At 39.1% G+C, this 22,181-nt stretch overlaps 1 protein-coding gene across 1 annotated transcript in view; it reads right to left on the bottom strand.

Moving 5' to 3' along the window:
* CCDC18 (coiled-coil domain containing 18) overlaps nt 1-22,181 on the bottom strand; it is a 2,776,331-nt gene that overhangs the window by 1,897,543 nt on the left and 856,607 nt on the right. Inside the window, exon 7 of the mRNA XM_044086821.1 lies at nt 18,215-18,346. Coding sequence (XP_043942756.1) covers nt 18,215-18,346 — 132 coding nt within the window. The remainder of the gene's footprint in view (nt 1-18,214; nt 18,347-22,181) is intronic.

Genomic DNA, 22,181 nt, shown 5'->3' with positions numbered 1-22,181 from the left:
TTTATGTGAGTCAGGGACCCTGTAATATCTGTCAGGCTTACTGGGAGCTGGAGGTAAGGAGCCAGGGGTCAAGCTTGACTCCAAAAACACATCATCCACAATGTCTAAAACAGGGGGAATGGCTAAAGGCCTGTGCTGAGGGAGAAGAAGGAAATCCCTGAGCCTCATTTTTCATTCTGAGAAGTCTTGACTCTCCCAGTGAAAATGCTCCCTCAAAGTATGCAAGGTTTCTCCAAATGAATAATCCTCAGGAGGAGATGCAGATGGAATAGACTCCTCAGCATCAGAATTCTCATAGGGAGGTATAGATCATTCCTGATCAGAACAGGAATCAGAAGAAATAGAAACCTGATCTGAAGATTCATAATCAGTGTCTTGCCTAGGCCTCTTATCAGGAGAGGGATGGGTACCCCTGATCAAGGTAATAAGGTCTTCAGCCATTTTGATCATCTGTTTTTTTAGGCATAGAGGCCTGTGCACGTAGCTCATGCGTCATTTTTGAAGTTGCTTTTGTCTTTGGTTTTGCAGCTGTCGTCAGTTTGATATACAAATGTTGAGGTCTGAATTCATTCTCAGAAGCCGGTGCCTGCTCATCGGCTCCAGACCCATCCAAGGGAGATACATCCGTTGGTCCAATACCTTGAGTATCTTGCGGCATGCCGGACTCCATAGGGGTGTCGGTAGAGGCCTGCGACTCGAAGGTAGCGGGTATCAGGGGCTGCAAAAGCACCTCACTGAGTACCGGCGAACCGGCGATTGGCTTAGGAGAAGCTTCGTCATCGGTTTTGGATCCCGACTGCCTTTCTCTGCCCTTTTCTTTGCATTTTTTATGTACTCTGGTAGTCGGATTGCTATCCAATGACATTTCTGGGTAGTTAAATGTTTCCAAAATATTTTGATGCAAAAATATACCGACGCTTAACAGTGCGCTGATTAAATCTAGCAGAAAACTGACAGCCAGGCACGTTGTGATCAGGGCCTAGGCAAGGAATACAGTATAAATTGAAATCCTTATGAGGTATTTGCTTCCCACAAGTAATACAATTATTAACTTCTTCTGACATCGGTAAAAAGCGAGAAAAAAGTTTCCCCAATGGGGTACTTAGCTTTAGTGAAGACTTCAGTTCTGAAACTCAAACTTGAATATTTCAGTAGTCGGCTGACCGGCACTTGAGAAAAGCTTCTGCTTCGGGCGCCGCGCGGCAAGAAAGACTAAAGAAAATGGTGTTGGCTGTATGTTTTATACCCCTGACTACCTGACATCATGGAAGAGGAGACAACAACCAACGCAGGACCCAAGACTTTGGAATTCAGGCCGACTGAGGGCAACCTGCCAGCAGATTACCCAAATGTAATGACTGCAACAGTGAAACATTAAGAACAACATAAGCTCATCCAGGAGTGTCCCCTAAGAGCTATTCCTGTACCCACTGCCCTACTCATTCCATCAGCTGTATATGAAATCAAACAAATGGAAGAGTTTATAAGGGAATTTAGGGTAGCACAGCTACCGCACCCTGTAGAATATCTCCCAATTCCTTAAGGAGATCTCTATGTAGTCTAGAAAAATGTGTGAGTTAGTTTAGGGATCTAAGAGTAAAGGCCACTGAACTAAACATGTGCTTTCCATATCAGTCCATGATCCTAGAATCCCTATTAGGAGGATGAACAGATGTGGAGGTCTCTGATAACCCCTTTTTGGTGTCCGCCGCCACCACCATGACATCAATGGGTACTCCTTTGGTAAGGAAAGCCATATCCTGGGGTGACGTTATAAATTTGTTAGGCCTCCGAGGGACTGGTTCTGTGGTATAAGGGGACTCCCATGCCTTTTGAGAGAGAAGGACCAGGTTGAGACCTGAAACCCTTCAGGGGTACTAACTCATCATCAGTAGGGTTAAGGATGTTCCAGCCACCCCTCTTTCAGTATTTCTAAGATATCACTGAAAGAGATATCTTCAGAGGGGGACCGTGGGGACCCTTCTGACTCATCTAAGTCAGTATCTGATGTGATGGATTCCTGTGGGGAATCCAGATGCTTCCCTCTTACAAATCCTCTTCCTGGGAACCTTCTCAGTCAGAGGTTCCGGAAGAGCAGGGCTCACCCAATGGGGGGACCTGAGACTCTGAGTCTCTACGCTTTTGAGGGATCAGTGAAGCAGAGGCAGACACAGGAGCTTTAGGGGAGGAGATTGCTGGTACCGATGACATGGGTGCCCAAGGGGACAATGCTCTCCTCATAGCATTGAAGGCTCCATGGCTCCGATTTGAAGAAACGTCTGGATCCATAGAAGTAGGCAGTATCTGCGGTGCCGAAGCCGTGGGCTCCGTGCCCAAGGCAGGTGCTGACCTCACCCGTGCCGAGGCCCCAAGAGGTAGAGTCAGCACCAAAAGATCGGTACTACTATCCTCTTTGGACTCGACCGGCGAGTGTCGGCTCCTAGACTCTAAGGCAGGTACCGAAGAAGTCAGTATTAGGAACCGAAAGCCCCAGAGGTGTTGACTCCAGAAGTTCCACAACCATCTGTTCTGAATACTCTGGATCTGAAACTTTGGGTCAAATCAGAGGAACAGAAGAAATGGGCTGGGTCTTGGTTGGTTCCGTAGCTCTAAAAGTTGAACCCAGCAGAATTTTTGCTAGCGCCTGAGACTGCAAAAGCCTCTGCACTACTCGATCCACATCCTTATCCAATAGTCTTGTGGACCGGGAAGCTATAGAAGATGCCTCTGACTGTAAAATTGGAGACTTTAGAGTAGGAGATACCAGTTCCAATACTGGGGACCGGTTTCTACTGACAACCACCACCTCCGGTTCCATAGGTATTGGAGCCAAGGTGGTAGTCTGGCTAGATTTGGATATCAATAAGCCCTTTTTCGGCTCTGACTCAGAGGAAGAGCTGGAAGATAAAGTTTTTGATGATTTAGTAAGTTTCTCCTTATCCAAGCCTTCTTGAAAAGAAGATTTTAGTAAACCTCCCGCCATTAACTTACTCCTGCATTCGTGGAGAAAACGAGAGCTAAATGAGAGACAGATGGCACAATTTTCTTGAAAGCGAAGCTCACCTAAACAATAAACACAGTCTGTGTGTCCATCTGTGATAGACATCTTTTGTCTACATTTGAGACATTTCTTGAAATCAGATTTAGCCTTCTCTAGAGACATGGTAAAGCACACTTATCTGTAATAGCAGCCCCAAAGAAAAAAATGTAGGGCTTTAACTATATAATCCAACAACACACTGTATATAACTATAAAGGCTCACAATAGCAATAATAACAATAACGGCCCCAATAAAAACTAAACTACTAGAAACTATGGTAGACTAACTATAAGAAGTATGCAATGCTATTCAAAGATATAATACAACCCTAACAACCACCACAGGGCTGATTTAAATTTACAAATTCACTCAACAGTAGAAAGAACTACTACTACTCTAATAAAAAAATGGGCTTGCTACTTTAAAGCAGATAGAAAGGATAGGGAGAAAAGTTGCTTAAGTAAATAATCTCTAAGAGAATTGTTGTAAGTAGGCCTAGAAAAAAACAAGCGGTCACAAAAAACAGAGGAAAAAGCACTCGAATGCTAATAACAACTATCAAACACTAATAAAGTGTAGAAAAATCCTAAGTTTTATATATAGATCAATACCAAAGCTAGAATTGTATAAAAAATACAAAGATATTTTAACAATACTGGCCAGAGCTGTCGAGGAACTCCTGATCTGTTGCAGTGGCAAACAAGATCTGAGGGAAACACTATTGCATCATGGGACAGGGAGTAGGCCATGAGCTGAAGACCTTGAGCTTTAGCATCTGGTTGAGTCGAAGCCGAGAATCTGCTCCGAACCCATCAGTGAGAATGAAGGCAAGATAGAACAACTTCATATCTTCAGTTTCTTAGCTAAACTCATCATTTTGGCATAAAATATATATCACTTTTCTTCATAAAATAAATGTAGTGGAAGACTTTCCCCTAACTGAACTTATCTACCCCAGTTCTGGAAGATCATTAATCAATTGACAGTTGAAGTTCCATGTGGCAAGTCAAAGTAGTACCGTCTCCACTGGAAGAAAAACTTTGAAGCTGTTTGTGCTTCACTTCCCTTTTATGGAGCTACACTTGAGCGTCTCTCATGGAAGGTTCCCATAGCTTTGTAAAGCTAGGTGTTACGGTGGAAGTACAACCCATACAGCTTCAGCTACTGGAACATAAAGAATAAATATGCAAACAGATAACTACTGCACTATTGCTGACCTATGGGGCTTACCTTGATAAGAATATCGTATGTCTAGACAATCCACAAAAGCTTAGGCATAAACCTGTACACCGTAAGTCAGACCTATGACCTTTGCACAAGACTATGTGCCGTAACCTAAGGGATGTTAAAGGAGTAGTAATTCTCAGAGCTTTCTAACACCAGGAAAAAGTCTGATGCTACTGCGCAAAGAGGACAGACTCCGATACTAGAAGAAAACAACTCAGGGTGGAAGAAACTACAGTAAAATTCCTCCTTGCCCGTGGATAAAAAAAGAGAAGTGAGAAGGAAATATTGAGGAGGGTGGGCGCATATAGTGCAACAGTTATCAATTCAAAACATCTACTGTTATGATAAGTGCTTTCACAACTGTACTACGTTCATCATTAGATCACTGTTGCTATATTGATGACATACGGGGCAATTCTATAAGCTTTTATACTATAAAAGTAGAGATTTGAGGAACAGAGCTCAAGTCCATTTTGTTTGTTTGTGTCTTTTGGCTTTTCCCGGTTAGGGGTCGCCACAGCGGAATTCCGGTCCGCTGATTGGTAGTGGATTTTTTACGTACCGGGTTACCAGCCCTGATGCACAACCTTCAATGAAGGCATGCCCCATTTACGTATGCCTCCACACAGGAGACGCTCTAGCTGAGAATCGAATGGGACAACGTCTTGCTATGAGGCAACAACGCTACCGCAGCACCACCACTGAAAAATGGTTCTGGTGAAACCTCATCTGGCTCAAATATATATATATATATATATATATATATATATATATATATATATATATACATACATACATACATATATATATATATATATATATATATATATATATACATACATATATATTTGTTAATGTTTTTGAAAGTGTGAAAAAACATGTAGATGCCTCTACAAAAGATTTTGAGTCAAGACTCTTGAAAAATGCTTCAGAAGAGACCACAGCTCTGGTAAAATATGCCTTGACCTGACCCAATAATGTTAAACTACGGCAGAAGTAACAAAAAGAAATTGAAAGGAAGAGCCATCTATAAATGATTTGTTTAGCAACTGTAGAGCCCACCATTTTCCCCTCACAGGAAATAAAAAGTGGAGGGATAGGTTCCAGACCCAGAGGCTCCCCATACTCTGGAACTGACTTCCCATACACGTCAAGCAGAGCACCTCCTTGGCCCTCTTCAAAAGGAACCTTGACGATTGGATGGGAGATAGGAAACTCACCCTGAGGATCACGTCAGTCACCCTGCTAGACAGGGGTCCAGGGAAGTAAATATTGTGAGAAGAAATAGCCAGGGAATTGTTATGGCTAGGCTTGTATAGGCCCTAGGGTTGATAACCTAGTACCAACCTATTTTACATGAAAAAAATTTAAGCTGCCTGTGGACATCCAGCAAATGAAGAACTCTCTCTCTTTCATTTTGATGGCTGGAAAATGCAGGCAGATGAAAAGACTGATTCAGAAACATTCTGGTAATAACTTTAGGTGTAAAGGAAGAGTTAGTTCTAAAGCTAAGAACTAACCCTGTCTTTATAAAAAAATTACGAAATGAGGAGTACACAGGACAGTCTGTAAATCAAAGACTCAATGTGGATGTAAAGGCCATCAATAAAACTGTTTTTCTAGTACAATTTTTTAAAACTATAGAAAAGCGGTTCAAAAGGAGGTAGGGTTAGTTTTTCAAGAGCATAATTCAGGTCTCATGGAGGAGGAATGGATTTCCTGGGAGGTGCGACATGAAACACGCCTTTTAGAAACTGTTAAGACCTCATAGTGTGAATAAAGAGGAGGATCAATGGGTAGGCAGGCTGAGATGACTGACAAATGTACTTTAAAAGAACTGTATGAGAGACCAGAGTTGAACAGCTCATAAAAATATTTAAGGACTAAGGGAACCCACACTTGATATGGGTCATGTTCTCCACTGCAGCACCAAATAGAAACTCTATCATTTAGATATATAACATTTTCTTGCCTCTTTTATTACCTGTAGCACATCCTCAAAGTAAAGGTGCCAGAAAGGAAGGAGAAGCCTATCATCCAAATTGTGAGGTTAAGTGTCTTTAGGTTTGGATTAATAAGTGAGCCCTTTGGTTTTGTTAGCAAATGTATCCCCTGTGGAGTAGCTTGTGGTAACTGTCATTGGCTAGGGTGAAAAAATGGAGGACTGCTTTCTGGGTCAAAAGGAGTTGCTGTTAGTATCTCTGGAGTGTTTTTCTGAATCTTCTGAAGAACCCTTGGAATAAGATGAAATGGAGGGAAACCATACAGGAATTTCCCTTTCCATGGAAAGCAGAAGGTGTCCATTTTCCAAACTTCTTTGCATGGAATTCTGCTGTAAAAATGATCGAGCTGCTAGCTCAGACTAAAGGCAAAAGAGATTTATCTGGAACTTGCAAGATGGTGGCACACTGAACAAGCAGCTTCATTTCAATTTTCCCAGTGTGAAAACAGAAGTTGAGGGAAAAGGACCAGAGAAATTGTACGTTTGGGTATAATTCAGTTACTGGCTAGCACGCAAACTACCGGACTGCCAGCAAAAAATACACTTGGAGAACATGAAAAAAAAAAAAAAAAAAAAAAAAAAAACAACCAGAAAAGGTGAAGAGAAAGCACTGGCTAGGATGAATCATGCAGCTGTTCAAAAAACAGTCCAAACTTCAGCTTTGGTTCAAGAGATGTCTTCCAGTAATTTAGAAAAAATGTCAAAAGCACTCAGAGATGATGTAAATGAAACATTGAAGGAATTAATCAACTCAAATAAAAAAAATGGGATAACAGAAGTGTTAACTAGCTATTCAGATGAAATGATAAACCCACAAAAATCAAGATTAAAATGAAGAAAGGATGAGTACAATGCTTCTCAAATACTATGACATTTTTTTGCTGTATCAGAGAAAAATGGAAGGAATAGAATATACTACATTTATAACAGCCCAAATAAGTACCTGGACTGGTGTTCCACAACAGGATTTATTAATTGAAAGGGCACATACAGTGTATGCTTCAAACTTGTCCATGAGATATCAGCCAAGATCTCTATTAGTAAAGATGCATACATACCCACAAAAAGAGTAGATCTTGACAAAACTGTAACAGGAGGGAAAGCATTACAAATTGGAGACAGCAGAGTGTTTGTTGAAAATAATTATTCACTGTACACCAGGCAAAAGAGAAGCAAATTTATCCCATCATCAAGGCATTTTGAGTCTCAGGTGTGAGATTTAAGCTGCTGTACCCAACTGGCTTTATAGAGTATTTTTCTTGGAGAAACAAATACATTTTTGATGTAGTACAAGCTGAGGAGGAAACAGGAAAGTTTATCTGACAACAACCAACAAGTAGAAGAGGTCACTGCTTTTCATTCTTCTGACAATAAAGTTCGTCGAGAGACCTTGCCAGTGAAACCTTTTCCAATGTTATAAAGGAAAATGCTTGAGAGACAGAAAAAAGCACAGGAACTGTCTAGGAGAATCAGGAGTACCTTGGAACTGACATGTTGGGAGATGGAGATTATCAGGAAGGCGACTAGCAACAGTGAAATTAGTGAACAAATGGGAAACTACAAAGATCAATCACACTTGTGAAACAAAGCTTCGCAAGAATAAGTGGCAGAAAATGCTGTACTTTTATTGACTTTGTTAAACTAGTGGGTGGTCTGTAGGATCATAGGAAGTTACTAGGCTACTGGCCCTGAGGCCCTTATAAGCCTAGCCAAAAGTTTAGCCCATGTTTAGAAAAGTTAGCACCCAAAGCCCCTATCTAGCACCTGTGTGGTGGAATCCCAGAGGTGTATTTTCTGTTTCCCATCCAGTTATCCAAGTATCCATATAAAGAGTACATCCCATGTTATATGTGACTGATGTTTAGACGAACACTAAAGAGAAAAAAGAAATAACTAAGTTAAACAATTTTTGTTTTTATAAGTAGTAGTCAGGGGCAATTTAAATATATGAACAAAATGGTCTTTTCAATGACTGTTGTATGTGTTAAAAGCAGGGCTGCTGTTAGCATTTTTGGGGGCCCCCATCAAATGTCACATTGGGGGCCCCATAAACACTTTCAGTTTAAATATCACCCTGTTACTGTTACCCCTCTTAAGCAACATTTTAGTTCATGCTGCAAACTTTTAGGAGTAGTACACACAGACTGACCAGTCGCTACACTGTGCTAACATTACAACAGGCCTGTATACAACAATGTGTTGGCCTGTCTCACAAAAGGACATTCATAGTTACTGGCACTTAGTTGCAACAATGATACACTACAATGACTCTATGTACAGGACCGGACTTAGGTGAACTGTACCCTAGACACTGCCTATTTATTCAGCACCCCCCACACATACACACACATATCCTCCAGTGCTCCTTCCTCTGCTTTCCCCCCATCTTGGACTCCCCATAATACGCACATTATTATTTTTTTTTTCCTTTTCTCACATTTTGCCTTTCTGTTCAGCTTTTTCAAGAAGCCATAACTTTCCATGTGCGCTGATGTGCATTTTAAAGTTTTTTTTTTTCTTTTCACATGCCTTTTTTCATCCAGTGATGGCTTAAACAGAAATTATGACTCAGGAAAGAAATTCAGAGTGGTTTAGCTTTAGTTTTCCTTGCATCCTTTCAACACACCTTTCCTGACCAATACAGAGCAGTAATAACTATTCAAGAAATAACTCTAAGCTAATGCGTCCAGAAGCTATAGGGGTTACAGATGCTCTGGGATGCATTGTAGAGTATTTTCCTAACTTTTTAATCGAATAGTGGTCTAAACAAAAATCATGAGTAAGAAAAGAATTTCAGTCTTATTTTTTTTCTTTCAAGGAAGACCTGAGTTGTGCTTAAGGCTTAATGCTTAATGTTGAAAACTGACAAAACAAGAGCTCACAATAAACTAACAAGATAACTGCTGTGAGAATATACAAGTCCTACCTGGGGAATACAGCCTGCCTCCCTAATCCCCTCTTGTGTTAGACTGGGATGAAAACAGAGTTTTAAACTGCCATAGTCATGTACTTCAAGTGAATACTAACATACATATAGGGTCTATATTATATGCTCTACGTTTTAAAACATCAACGCTCATATAATCTATCTTATATGAGTGAAGTTTTAAAGCTTCAAACATATAAAAAAAAAAAAAAACATACCTGAAAGCTCTGAGCAGGGGGGGGGGGGGCAACCCCCCCCTGAACCCCCCACACCCCCCGCTACTTAAATATACCAACTCAGAGATCGCACTACAGTGAAGTAAAGGGAAATATTACATATGGCAATCTCACTTCACTGTAGTGCGATCTCATAGTTGGCAAATTTAAGTAGCGGGAGTTAGGGACGCAGGGGGGGCTTACCCCCCTGCTCAGAGCATTCAGGTAGGTTTTTGTTATTATTTATTTTTATTTATTTATTTTTTATATGTTAGAAGTTTTAAAACTTCGCTCATATAGGGTCGATTATACGTGCGTCGAAGTTTTAAAACTTCGGGCATATAATATAGACCCTACATATACATATACATATAATGCCTCCTCATCCCAATCCCCAAAGGCGGCCACCTGTTTATGTGCCTAATGTGTGATTGCGAAGAAAGTGAAAAGCATAATGATTACAGTAATGTATTTTACTCTGTTGCTTCTAGACAGTACACTGCCCCTACACAAGCTATAGTAACCTTCTTTGTATACCTCTGAGGTCTGTAAGAAAAGAAAAAGAACTGTCCCCAGCCAACACAAGCTATAATGATCCCCTGTACACACCTCTAAGATTTGACATTGATGAAAATTACAGCAGTAATAACCGCTCGATCCCCATCATCCCCCAAAACCTACATCAACTTTTTGTAAACACACATCTCAGCAGGGTTGTTTTTTAGAATGGATACAGCTGAGAGCAGAGGCCATTATCAGCTTTATCCTAACAGGGTCATATCACAGCCCTGTTCAGGTTAAACAGTGTAACCAGAAAATAAATATATTTTTCCTTGTAACTTTTCCCCAACCAGCAACAACTTTTCTAGGGTCCCCACACCGTTAAGGATGATTAAGAGGGCCTTGCTGTATATCCATTTATACAGTCTGGGGAGTAGGGAGGCACCAGACACCTAAAAGATCTAAGTGACTGAATGTTTTGTGATATATTTTATGCCTTTTTAAATGTAATTACTCGTTAGCTGCATTTTACTGATACCCAGAAGAATAATGTTTGTGTCCCAGCATCACTGGGTGTCTGTACAGATAAAAAATCTGTGATTTTTTTTATATATACACACACACACACAAACACACACAAAAGCCATAGCAATACTAGTTTTGTAGTCATTTCCGCAAATAGCAATATACCGTTCAACACTGGTACTGCCACACCAGATTAATGACTGCTGTTTAGCAGTCACCAAATAGCAGGGATAGGTCACTTTTAATTATCTCACCGAGGAGTAATGCATACCTGTCACATTCAAAGACCCTCCCTGATTTTTCCTCATAATTCTGTCTGCCCTTTATAAAAAGTCTGATTTGCTGGTAAATAATTCAGCATTACAGTCAGTTAATAAATTCAGACAACATAGTTTTAGGCTTCTTATTGTCCAAAAATGTATGCTGCTGCAAAAGGATGTATGTTGATGCAAAAGGTGTTATTCTATTAACTTTCTAAGTGAATTAGAATAATACTTAAAATGTTCCTGATTTTGAGCCTTTATTTTGCTATTATTTTTGGCACTGTGCGGAATTCCTTAGGAACAAAGTTGAATGTTTTAGTATCTGCAGTGTTCTGTCAGCATTTATAAAACTCCCTTAGAGAGAAGACTATCCCTGAAGATCAGAAGCATCGGCTCTTCTTAAAACCAAAGTGTGCACTGAGATCAGTCACTCTGGTCTCCTTATCTCACTAGTGCTTAACCTTGTTCATGTTCATTAGCAACTTTATCCTAAAAAGGTCATATCGCAGTCCTATTAAGGTAAAAGAGAAATTAGTACATTTTCCTCCTCATTTTCCATAACCTGCAGCAGCTTTTGTGGGGACCCCACACAGTCAAGGATGATAAAGGGGGTCCCTGCAGCCATGGGTATTGCAGGTACATAAAACCTGGCTATGTTGTTAATTTTAGTGGACAGAATGTCTACCACCAGGAGCACTATGTCAGTGGCAAAATATTTAAATGGAATAGTGAAACCTGTTACCTGATAAAACACTATTACTATAACCAGAAAATCTATTTTAAAGGAGATATTTAAATAAGAATTATTATTAGCCACCTGGCTTAGTAAGTATACAAAACCGCTGTACTGGCTTTTGTTGGTTTGACAACCATGTTATAAAATATCAATTTAAGATAACTTGCTGTGGTTGGGGGCCCCGGCGACTACTGGTTTAGCTGTTGCCGAAAGCCAGCTATGGTTAAAATATATTAATTTAAACATATTTTTTTTAGTTGTAAGAAATCTAGGTATTAAAGTATAACAAGAGAAGAAAGGCTCCACAAAAGTAAGTTTAATTTAACATAATGCTGTGATCTTGGGCTGCTAGTGTAGGTAATAAATGTGTACTGATTATATTACTTGTAGAATTAAGATGATAATTTCTCTTACTTTACAAAGATGGATATCTATATTAATGTCCTTGGCATAAGTATAAACAAGTTTTTTTTATAAGAGAATAGGCTTAAAAATAAGACATTATGATGAAAACCATGAAAAAATACCAAGCTTCTCGCATCTACAAAAATATTAGATCAGTGAGAGACAAGAAGTCTGCAGCAGAAGGTAGGTATAGCCAGGAGAATTCTGTACTTTCTGTTCCGAGTGAAATTTACAAAGATTTTTTTTCATACATCTGCAAAGTTAGTTGCTTTTTTTCCCTCACTGATGACTACTTTTACATGGCGACTAGCTGTTTGCAGGTGCAAACAATCTTGATAGTTCTGTGCATTTCTTGCTAAGGAAAATACAAAGTTTTAAGTGTACAATGGCAAGCCATGCAGTTAAAAATTAGAAGTTTGACATTTATGGGAAGTGACCACGAAATAGTAGCTTGTGCAGCAGGCACCTCTTTAAATCATTTGGGGGTAAGAAAGGGAAGCCCCTGGATACAGATGCATTTGACAAATTTGATTAATCCACTAAAACAGTTCTTTCTTAACAAAAAGTAAGAGAGGGACTGGAAAAGACAGAGGATGGCAATGATGCACAGGCTGATTTGAGGCATCATAAAATCATCATGTGAAGCCTAGCATACAGGGTAATTTGAATTCTGGATGCCATGAACCCCACGGCTCACAAAAGACTTGTTTTGTCAAGGTATTTGTAGATTTGTGAGGGATAGGAAATAGGCGGTCAGAGACTGGATTTTTTCCAGAGAGCAAGCCATCATGCCAGAAGTATCCAGTAGACATTCTAGAAACACCAGAAAATGAGTGGGTTCTAGCAGGATGGATGGATGTTTAGGTGTTTAATATGAATCCTAGGTGGAGAAAGAGAGTGGTTGTGAAGAGTTGGTCCCGGAGAAGTTTTTGAAATTAAATGGCCTGAATAAAGAAATCATCTAAGTAAGGAAAGATATGGATATGTTGGAGCCTGCAGAAAAGCTATGGCACTAGCTACACATTTTGTGAAAACCCCTGGTGACATATAAAAAACAAAGGACAAAGCAGTAAAATTATACTCCAATGTGCAAAATCTTAAGAGCTAAGAGTTGTCTGCATTTCAGATTAATAGGATATGTATAGGTCCAATGTAACAAAAAGTGCTTGAGGAAAGATAAGAAGAAAAATGTTCTGGACACATCTTGAATTTTGAACTTCAAGAAAGGTGCTTAGAAGTGTTAAGTCAAGAAATGATCTCCATATTCCATTATTTCTTAGAGCATTATTTCTTACAGCAAGGAAAAGCATAGAATAAAAATCTTTTCCTATTTGAGATGAATGAAGAGGCTCTATAATCCTCTGAAAGAACTGCAATAAGAGAACTGGAAAGCACAGGCACTGTTGGGTTGAGGGGACATAAGGAATTCCAGAGGGTAGTGGAGGAGAATTCCAATGCAGACTTATTTATTCTGTATGATGTCCAAAACTTCAGCATCTGAAATTACTGTCCTCCAAAGAAGGAAACACTGGGAGAATCACTTGACAGGCTTGAGGGGGGTTGAGTGAAGTGGCAGAGACTGGGAAGAGGGGAAATAAAGTAGTCAGAAACTGGAACTTTGTCTGATAATGATCCATTGGATACTTAAAAATCTGATTTTGGTTTGTCCTGTCATTTTTTTCTTTGAAAATTCCTCCTGTTCTGTTGAGAAGATTGCTGACATTTGTGGAAAAAGGGAACTAACTTGGAAGAGTAGTGCCTCTAAACTTAGGAACAGGAGAAAGAAATAGTTATTTAAAGCCTTGCACTGATTTTTTCTGTAGGTTTTTTTAATATTTCATCAAAAGAAAAGTCAAACCTTACCCAAGGAAGCATACAGCAGACTGGCCTTAACATCATCATCAGACAGAGAGACTGTACAGAGCGGCCTTAGGTCAACTGGTGCCCTAGGCAAAATGGCTCCACGGTGCCCCCTACCACACCATCTGGTGCCCCCATCCTGGTCTACCTACACCAAATAAATACTGGAAAAGCGCCCCTGCTACAGCGGCACCCTAGGTGGGCGCCTAGTTAGCCTATGCCTAAGGACAGCTATGTAGACTAAGACAGACATACCTTCAAAGGACTGAACCAGTAGCAGTTATTCATTAGCAGCATCATGCCTACATTTAATGGAACACACTGTTATTTGCAAGGTGAATTGAGATTATCTTGTAAAGAAGCCTTAGTGTCAGAGTGAACGATGCTAGACAGCAAGTCAGCAAGTTAGCCATGTTACCAAAAAATAGAAAACATGTACCTAATCATAAAAGTCTTGGAATTAAAGGCATAGAAAGACAAAGTGGTATAAGTATAGACCATATTTTCTTATCGGAATGACCCTGCTACTCTTATTACGATTAGCACTGATGGAAGGGAGCAATTTGGAAACTTTACCTGATATTACATAAACTACTGCTGGGTCTGAAGAAGGATTTTTGTATAAGGACTTTCATGTGTCAGGTACTTTATTCAGCCCATCTGGTTCAGACTTGGGTGCCAGAGAATCAGACAAAATGTTGTCTTCCAAAGTTTCTAAGACAGGAAAAATAGCATAGGGATTTGGAATTTCAATATGCATCAGATCATATCTTTTTTTGTGATTCAAAATTTGCTTGCCCTTGCAGTTAGAGTACTCCATAATTTTGTGAATAGTATTTCCAAGAGTAAGTTCCTCATGAGGAGAGCCTGAAATCACAGTGTCATCCACTTCAGACAAATAGCCTTTAGGTGAATGAAATTATGAAGAATAACTCAGGGCTTCAGATTCAGATTCTGAAGATCGCTCTTATTCAGAAGAGGACTTTAATGGGGAATGGAATACATGGCAGAAGCAAATTGTGGAGGCTGTAAAATCATAATGGCTTTAAAATGCCCTTGGAAGAAGTTGTACCATTCTTGGTCAGGATACCGGAGGCAAGTGTAGCTGGAGAAGAGAGGAGTTTGATGTCTACTTCTTTTTCTTGGCAGTTTTCTGATAAACACTTGGAGGAGGAGGTCCCAGATGTACCTCCATAACAGTACTCTGGTACGTCTTCCCAGACAATTTAAGGAATCCCTCTATTTCCCATGAAGAGAATCAGCCTTGGGTGTCCCTTCATTAGCCAAGTCTACCATCCAATAGCCATTATGGATGTGCTGATACACTGTGCCTCGTTAGTCTCCCAAGGGGTCCTGACAGCAGGAACAGGTACAGTACTCAGACATGCCATGGGTTGATCAAGTGTCTCAACAGAGAGACTCCAGACTGAAAGCAGCAGACATTTATTCAGTTAATTTTGTATGCTCTTCAATTTCCTACTTTTCTTTCTAGGATGATGGGAGCTGTCTGAGGAAGACGACTCAGAGGCCATTCTAGCCACGCTAAAGCTTGGAGGCATTTGCTTTCAAAGTAAGCTTGAGAGAAGACATGAGTGTGAAACGTTTTGAGGACAAAGGAATAAGAAAATTAATACTCAATTATTATGTTCAGGGCCTAACTACAAAACACATTTTGAATGCTTATCCTGGTAAGGGATCTGTCGACCACAGTTGCATTTCTTTTTTCTAGCTGAGACAAAAAAAAACAATTCTCTACAGGAAAAAAAAAGGAAAATAAGAAGGGTCTCTCAGATGGAATGCTTAGCTTCTGATAATGATCATAGCTGGAAGAGGCTGGAAAGGCTGATGGACAGCAATGTGAATAGACACTTTCTTCACAGGCTGGTGGCAAGAAACTTCTGAGGATTTTCATATCTATATGTCCCTTAAGTACTAGCACATAGTCTTGTGCATAGGTTATAGGTCAGACCTACAGCATGAAAGGAAGGTGCCTAGATTTTTCTAGATTGGACAGACATATATCTTTGGCAGGATACAGAAAGCGATCTAATAATAAAGATTACCTTTACTTGGTCAACTGAGCGAAGACCATATCCCCAAGACGAAAAGATCAGAAACCTGTATTTAATGAAACTCCATACCACCAAAACTTGAAATGCCGGACAAGCAATTCTGCATGTCGCAAACCACTGTTATGACTGCAGATCGCAGTGCAGTCATAAGAACACACTGCACAGGAAAACTGAGCATGTGAAACACCTGGAATAGTGTCCAGATTACAGTGAGGACTGGGAAATGTACCCTTGCCCCCACTGTAATGCAGTCTTGGAGACAGTACATTTAATGTGCAGGGGTGGTGGGGTGCAGGGGGGCTTGACCCCTGCAAAAGCTTTGGTGAAGGAATATTTTTGTTTTTGTTCTGTTTTCCTGTAGAATGTACTGTTATGACTGCTGTGCGATCTGCAGTCATAAGAGTGGTTTGGAACATGCGCAAATGATTGTTCAGCATTTCAGGTTTCGGTACTTCGGAGTTTCGTTAAATACAGGTTTCTGGTCTTTTCGTCTCAGGAATATGGTCTTTTCAGTCAACCAAGTAAAGGTAATCCAATAATAAATATCTTGAATCTTGAGTGTCTATGTAAAAACGTGGTATGAAGCTAAAGCTGATGGAGACAAACCTCGCCAGTGTTCTTTAAAATTAGGAATAGGTGCAAGGAGAACCCATTTCTTAGCCTCAACAGTGACACAAAGTCTAAAACTGTTTCTAAACTGCAGAGAGTGGGTTTGTATCAACAGTTTCTCTGACAATGACTGGTCAACTGCAGAAGTATTTCAGATGAACTGCTAAACACTTTTACTATTTATTTATTTACTGTCTTTTGTTTACCAGGAATGTCTGACAAGTTCATACAGGACAATTTTCAATGGTAGCCTGGGAAGAAATGTTACATATGCAAATTTAGTAAAGTTACAAAAGCTACAAAAATTTTTACAGAGAAAAGCTTTTTGTAAGTTTACAATATAGGGTGTTACAATCATGACAGTGAACAATACAAACTGCATTTGCGTAACGGTGTTATATATTAATATACCAATTGCATGTACTACATACTGTTTTACAGTAATATACAGTTATTAAATGATATAGAAAGTTGTACACATTATTTACAGAACAGTTTCTAAGGAAAGAAGAGTATTAGTTGGTGGTTACTAGTAGTAGAGAAAAGATAATGCAAACTGAAGGGACTGAGATGGAATAAGCTGGATAAAGAGAGTTGGGGGGGGGGTAAGTAGGAGAAAGTAGTGGAAACAGACAGGTATGCAAAGTAAGAGTGCAGATAAAAATAAGCATTTACACTAGTTTGAAAGAGAGATGGTGGATGTTTGGTGGCACTGGTATGAGATTCTTGAGATATGCGAAAGGGAGGGATAAAGATAGGTGAAATATTCTGGAGACGTGAGAGAGACACAGAGACATCTTAAGCTCGGGTACTCTAGGATACGGCCTTTCTTGAAAATATCAAGACCATCCTGTCTCAGTTGACGGCCCTTCAAGGTGGAGGAAAACCTAAAGTACAGGCCCTCAAAACGGTCATCCTGCTGGCAGTCATGGCAGTTGCAGTGTCTCCTACCTCTAGAATACTCTGTAGGTGTAGCCAAGAAATGCACTACGGTCTCAGTGCTCGAGAAGTATTCTCCATCTATGAAAAGACCTCCTCCTGAGTGGATGGAATGTTCTAGCAGAAGAGTATGAGAAAGGGACTGAGGATAGTACAGGTGAAGTGGTAGTATACATGCCCTTAATATCAAACAGAACGTTTCCATGTTTTTGAAAATCTTCTACAGCTTTCAAATGAGAAGCATTTTTAAGTTCTCCATCTCAAATGCAATGTGGTCTTTCAGAGAAGAAGAGCTGAGAAGTGTTTCACAACACAAGACTTTTGTAGCAACACAATCTTGCCATATTACCTTTCCATTCCCTACTTTCTAATAATTTCTTCGCTGATGTAGATTTGTGGTTTGACCATCAAAATTAGACATCTGATGCAATTCCATTATTCAATGATTTTCACAGAATTAGCCATTATTTTGTGTAATAATGAAAAAGAAGAAGTTAAGATCTGAAAAAGGTATTATAAAACATTCTTGTTGGGACAGACTGGAGATGTCAATAGTCAAATATAACGAAAACCAATTCTGAAGTATGATTTCTGATTATATCAAAAATGTCTATTGTTAATTAAAACTTGGAATCTTCCTTCCTTCTTTACATGTGTGTATTACGAATATGTTAAAATGAATCAAACTATTTGAAAAAAATTTTGATGTTGCATATTAAGCAAGTAGTCTGCAATAACGAGTTAGTGAGCATCACAATTTTCCTTCTAAATCCAGTACAACTAAAACTGCAAATGAAAATGATTCAAACACAAGACAAAGACCAGCCAAATGAAAAGGTTAGTTACTTGCAGAAAGCTGAAAAAAAATCATTTTAAAAAACACAACTACTTACCATCTCAAGTTGTGACTCCAATTCCTTGTGCTGCTGCATATGGATTTTCTTGACGTTGTCAAGAGCTAACCTATTACTTTCTTGTTCTTCCTTTACAGACACCTCCAAACCAAAAATGCAGCTGTTTCTTTCCTGAAAAATAAATTTAATGAACAAATTACAATGTATTAGGATACTGAAAATACATGTAGTGCTGATAATTATTTAGTTGGTTTGGTGTGTGTGTGTGTGTGTGTGTGTGTGTGTGTGTGTGTTTGGTTCTGTTCCAGCATAAAATCTCAGTAATCACATTACTTACATCTGCCAAACCTTACAATACATCTTAATGTAGTTGGCAGTAAGATGGTTGTAACTTCTAAAACCACCTAATGATGTGTAACTGCTATCTTTTACAAATGCACACATTCATGCAAGGCACTTACAGCATTCAATTAAGGATATGTTTCATATTTTTCTAAATATCTCAACAAACATGCACTTTTATAGGAATTTATTTGTTGTCATGTGAAAGCTTATGTCTGGTTAACAAAAATGTTTTAACAATCTATGTCTATGTTGAATAGTTTCACTGTATAAAAATTTGTGAACGTTTAAAAAACAATGTATGGGTAGTCTGCTTTAAAATATATTATTTGAAGTACTTACAATATAATTAGCAAAAACTAATAGTGGCTATCTGTCAAGATGTGTAACTTACACTGCAAATTCTTCAACAACATCTAAGGTTTCACTTAATGTCATGCAACAGTTTTTAAGTCACCTGTTTTTTGAAGTATTAAGTACATATATAAATATGGCTTATTTTCATAATTAACTAGCAAACAAGTATCAGTATTTCCAGTACAGAGTTATATAAGCCAGCACTGACAGTGAACTGTCCTGTCTCCCATATTGGTGTTTCACACTACACACCTCAATAATTCATAGGTCTCTGAGTTATGAAAATATGAACATAAATTTTAATATATAAATAATAAGTGGCAGAGGTTTTCTCCACTGCAGGGCATCCTACACTAGCCCTGTTAGCATTATTTTGCTAATAACTTTCTGCCCCTTCTAATACTACCTATTCTTGGCTGGTAAGTCATGTAATTGAAGCCAAATACAAAAAAGTTCTGGACACCATAAAGTGGCATGCTGTAAACTGGAAGTATACAAAAATGACATTTTAGACTTGAGTGAGTTAAAGGCGTTCCAAGTTTGCTTGAAGACCACAATTATCTATTAGAATTTGTATCCACGGAATGCACAGCCATCAAAACTAATTCTCTCTCCAGCCCATAACAGAAAATCTGCTAAGGTTCTTAATAAGGATGAGGAGACGTGATATAAGAACTCTTCCCCAACATGTGGTTCACTACAATACGACTTGCAATAATTTCTGTCAGACATAAATATAGTACGCAATTCCAAAGCAGAAGAAGCAGTCATGTTGGTAGTCAAGCTTACATCCTACTGGCCTTCCAACAAAAACTCTCACTACCCCATGCTGACATCTACTTCCCATATATACATACACACACACACACACACACACACACACACATATATATATATATATATATATATATAAAATTTATTTATTACATTTGTTGACTCGGTATGTCCAACTGGGCCAGAGGCCTGTTTACAGTGGAGACCTGGGGAGAAAAAAACTCCACAAAAATACAAAAAACATAGTAACAGCAACATCACTGCAATAGAATTATCATCAAGAGACCGTGTAAATGCAAGGTCCTGATAAATATGGAAGAACTTGGGAGAAAAAACTCCACCGTAGTACAAAACAATCAAAAGTACAACAAAAATCAAAAATCAAGTAACAGTAAATCTAATACAATCAGTAGAACTATAAAAATACTGTTGCAGTAACAGCCAGGAGACAATAGTTATAATATTATATAATCTGTAGAATTGTACAACTGCAGTAATGAATGAGCAAAACAGTGGACAGTATGTAGGTAAGGTTTGAAGGTAAAGGTGAGAGAGGAAAAAGAGAGTTGTGAAAATAGATTAGCCTGGTGAGAGGCAGGAGCACAGACAGTGACTTATAAGGTGTTTATTTATTTATTTTACATTTGTTAACCGGGCTAGTCTAGCGCGATATATGTCCATTTTCAGTAGAGGCCCGGGGAGAAAAGCTCCTCACATAAATCAATTACAAAGAGACATAATAAAAAAGTACAGTAAGAATATACATTTAGTAATAAGAATAACAAAATACCTAAGGCACACCAAAAAATATACTAGTTCAGTAGAAGCATCACAATTAAAAAGCTAAAGATTAGCAAATTGTTTTAGATAGTCAGTTGGAGAGAAAGAATTAGTACAGGACATACGAAGGGATTAAAGAAGAAATACAAGGGAGGAGAAGAGTGAGAAGCAATGTTCTAGTAAGGAGAAGAAGTAATAAGATGGAAAAGAGGACAGGGGAGAGAAAAAGGAGGAGTGGGTCAGAGCATAAGAGGAGAGCAGTAGGGCGATAAGAAGAAAGTATATGTATAGCTAATAAGTACAGTGAATAGTTATAGTAGAGTAGGGTGTTCCTTTAAGAGTGATTTGAACTGGTCATGTACTGGATTATTTGTTATTGTGTCTGGAAGGGTGTTCAAGAGTTTAGCTATTTTGCGTGAATAAAGTGAGTTGCCAAGTTGGTTATGGGACTTTGTTACCTTTTGTAGGATTCTGTTGGAGGATCTAAGGTGTCTGGTATTTGTATTAGGCTGAACTAGAGAAGAGATGGCAGGGCAATTGTTGGGATAATAGATTAATTTATGAGCTAAGGATAGTTGATTGAAAGATAGAAGGTTGGAAAGCTCAAGCCAGTTTAATACTGAGAGAGCTAAGCAGTGGTGGGTACTGTGTGGGAGATTAGTGGCACATTTAACAATCTTGTGGTAACATGATTTTGAGATTGTTGAGGTCAAATTTTTGAAGGTTAGTAAATATGAGGGAGCTGTAGAGAAGGGTGGAGAGAAGGTGTGTGTGGGCAGTAGCAAGCCTAGCACTGGGAGTTAGAAAAGGTTTGGCCCTGTAAAGGGTACCTAGTTTGATGTGGACTTTTTGATTGATTGGGCGATATGAATGTCAAATTTGAAGTAATCTATGGTAACATGTAAAAGTTTAGTGTGGGTAGTAGGAGTGATATTGGTACCATTTGTAGAGATAATTGACAGAGGGGGCAAGGAAGACTTGTTTTATTTGTTACTAAAAACTATGATTTTGGTTTTGTTGAGATTTAAAATGAACTGGTGTGGGGAGAGGTAAGATTCACTGTCCTGACAAGAGGATTGAATTTTTAGTTGGAGATCTTGAGGAGAGTGGGCTGAATAGATAAAGTAGCATCATCTGCATACTGTATTAAGGAGGCATGTTGGGTTGCTGTACTAAGATTGTTTGTGAATATGATTAAGAGACATGGATCAAAAATGGACCCTTGGGGTACACCCACGGTGATGGGGAGAAGGGTGGAAAGAGAATTTTCCACTTTGTAGCCTGCTGACGGTTAGAGAGGTAGCTGTGGAACCAAGTTAGTGAGGTTAGGCTGAGGCCATAGGAAGACAGCTTATTTAGAAAAAGCTGGTGAGATACGGTGTTGAAGGCTTTAGACATGTTGAGGAATACGGAAGACGCACACAAGCCTTCATTTATGAGGTGATGAATGGTGCTAGTGAAGGTTAAGAGGGCAGTATTGGTACTACACTTAGGTCTGAAACCATGCTGAGAGTTGGAAAGGAGATTATTGTTAAGGAAGTAGTTAATGAGTTGTTGTAGATGCATTTTTCCAAAGATTTTTGCTAGGGGAGAAATTATGGCTATGGGACGATAGTTGGTTAACTCTTTGGAGGGGCCACCTTTGTGGAGAGGCATAGTATGAGACATTTTCCATATGAGTGGAACATATTTTCTTTAATAGACTAACTGATCAGGATTGAAATGGGGTACGCAATTGAAGGGGCTGCAAATT

This window comes from Protopterus annectens, chromosome 10.part0 (genome assembly GCF_019279795.1).
Source record: "Protopterus annectens isolate FY-2018-M chromosome 10.part0, PAN1.0, whole genome shotgun sequence".
NCBI classification, from domain to species: Eukaryota; Metazoa; Chordata; order Ceratodontiformes; family Protopteridae; genus Protopterus; species Protopterus annectens.
The sequence above is the reverse complement of the archived record's forward strand: the minus strand, read 5'-3'. Positions and strand labels throughout refer to the sequence as shown.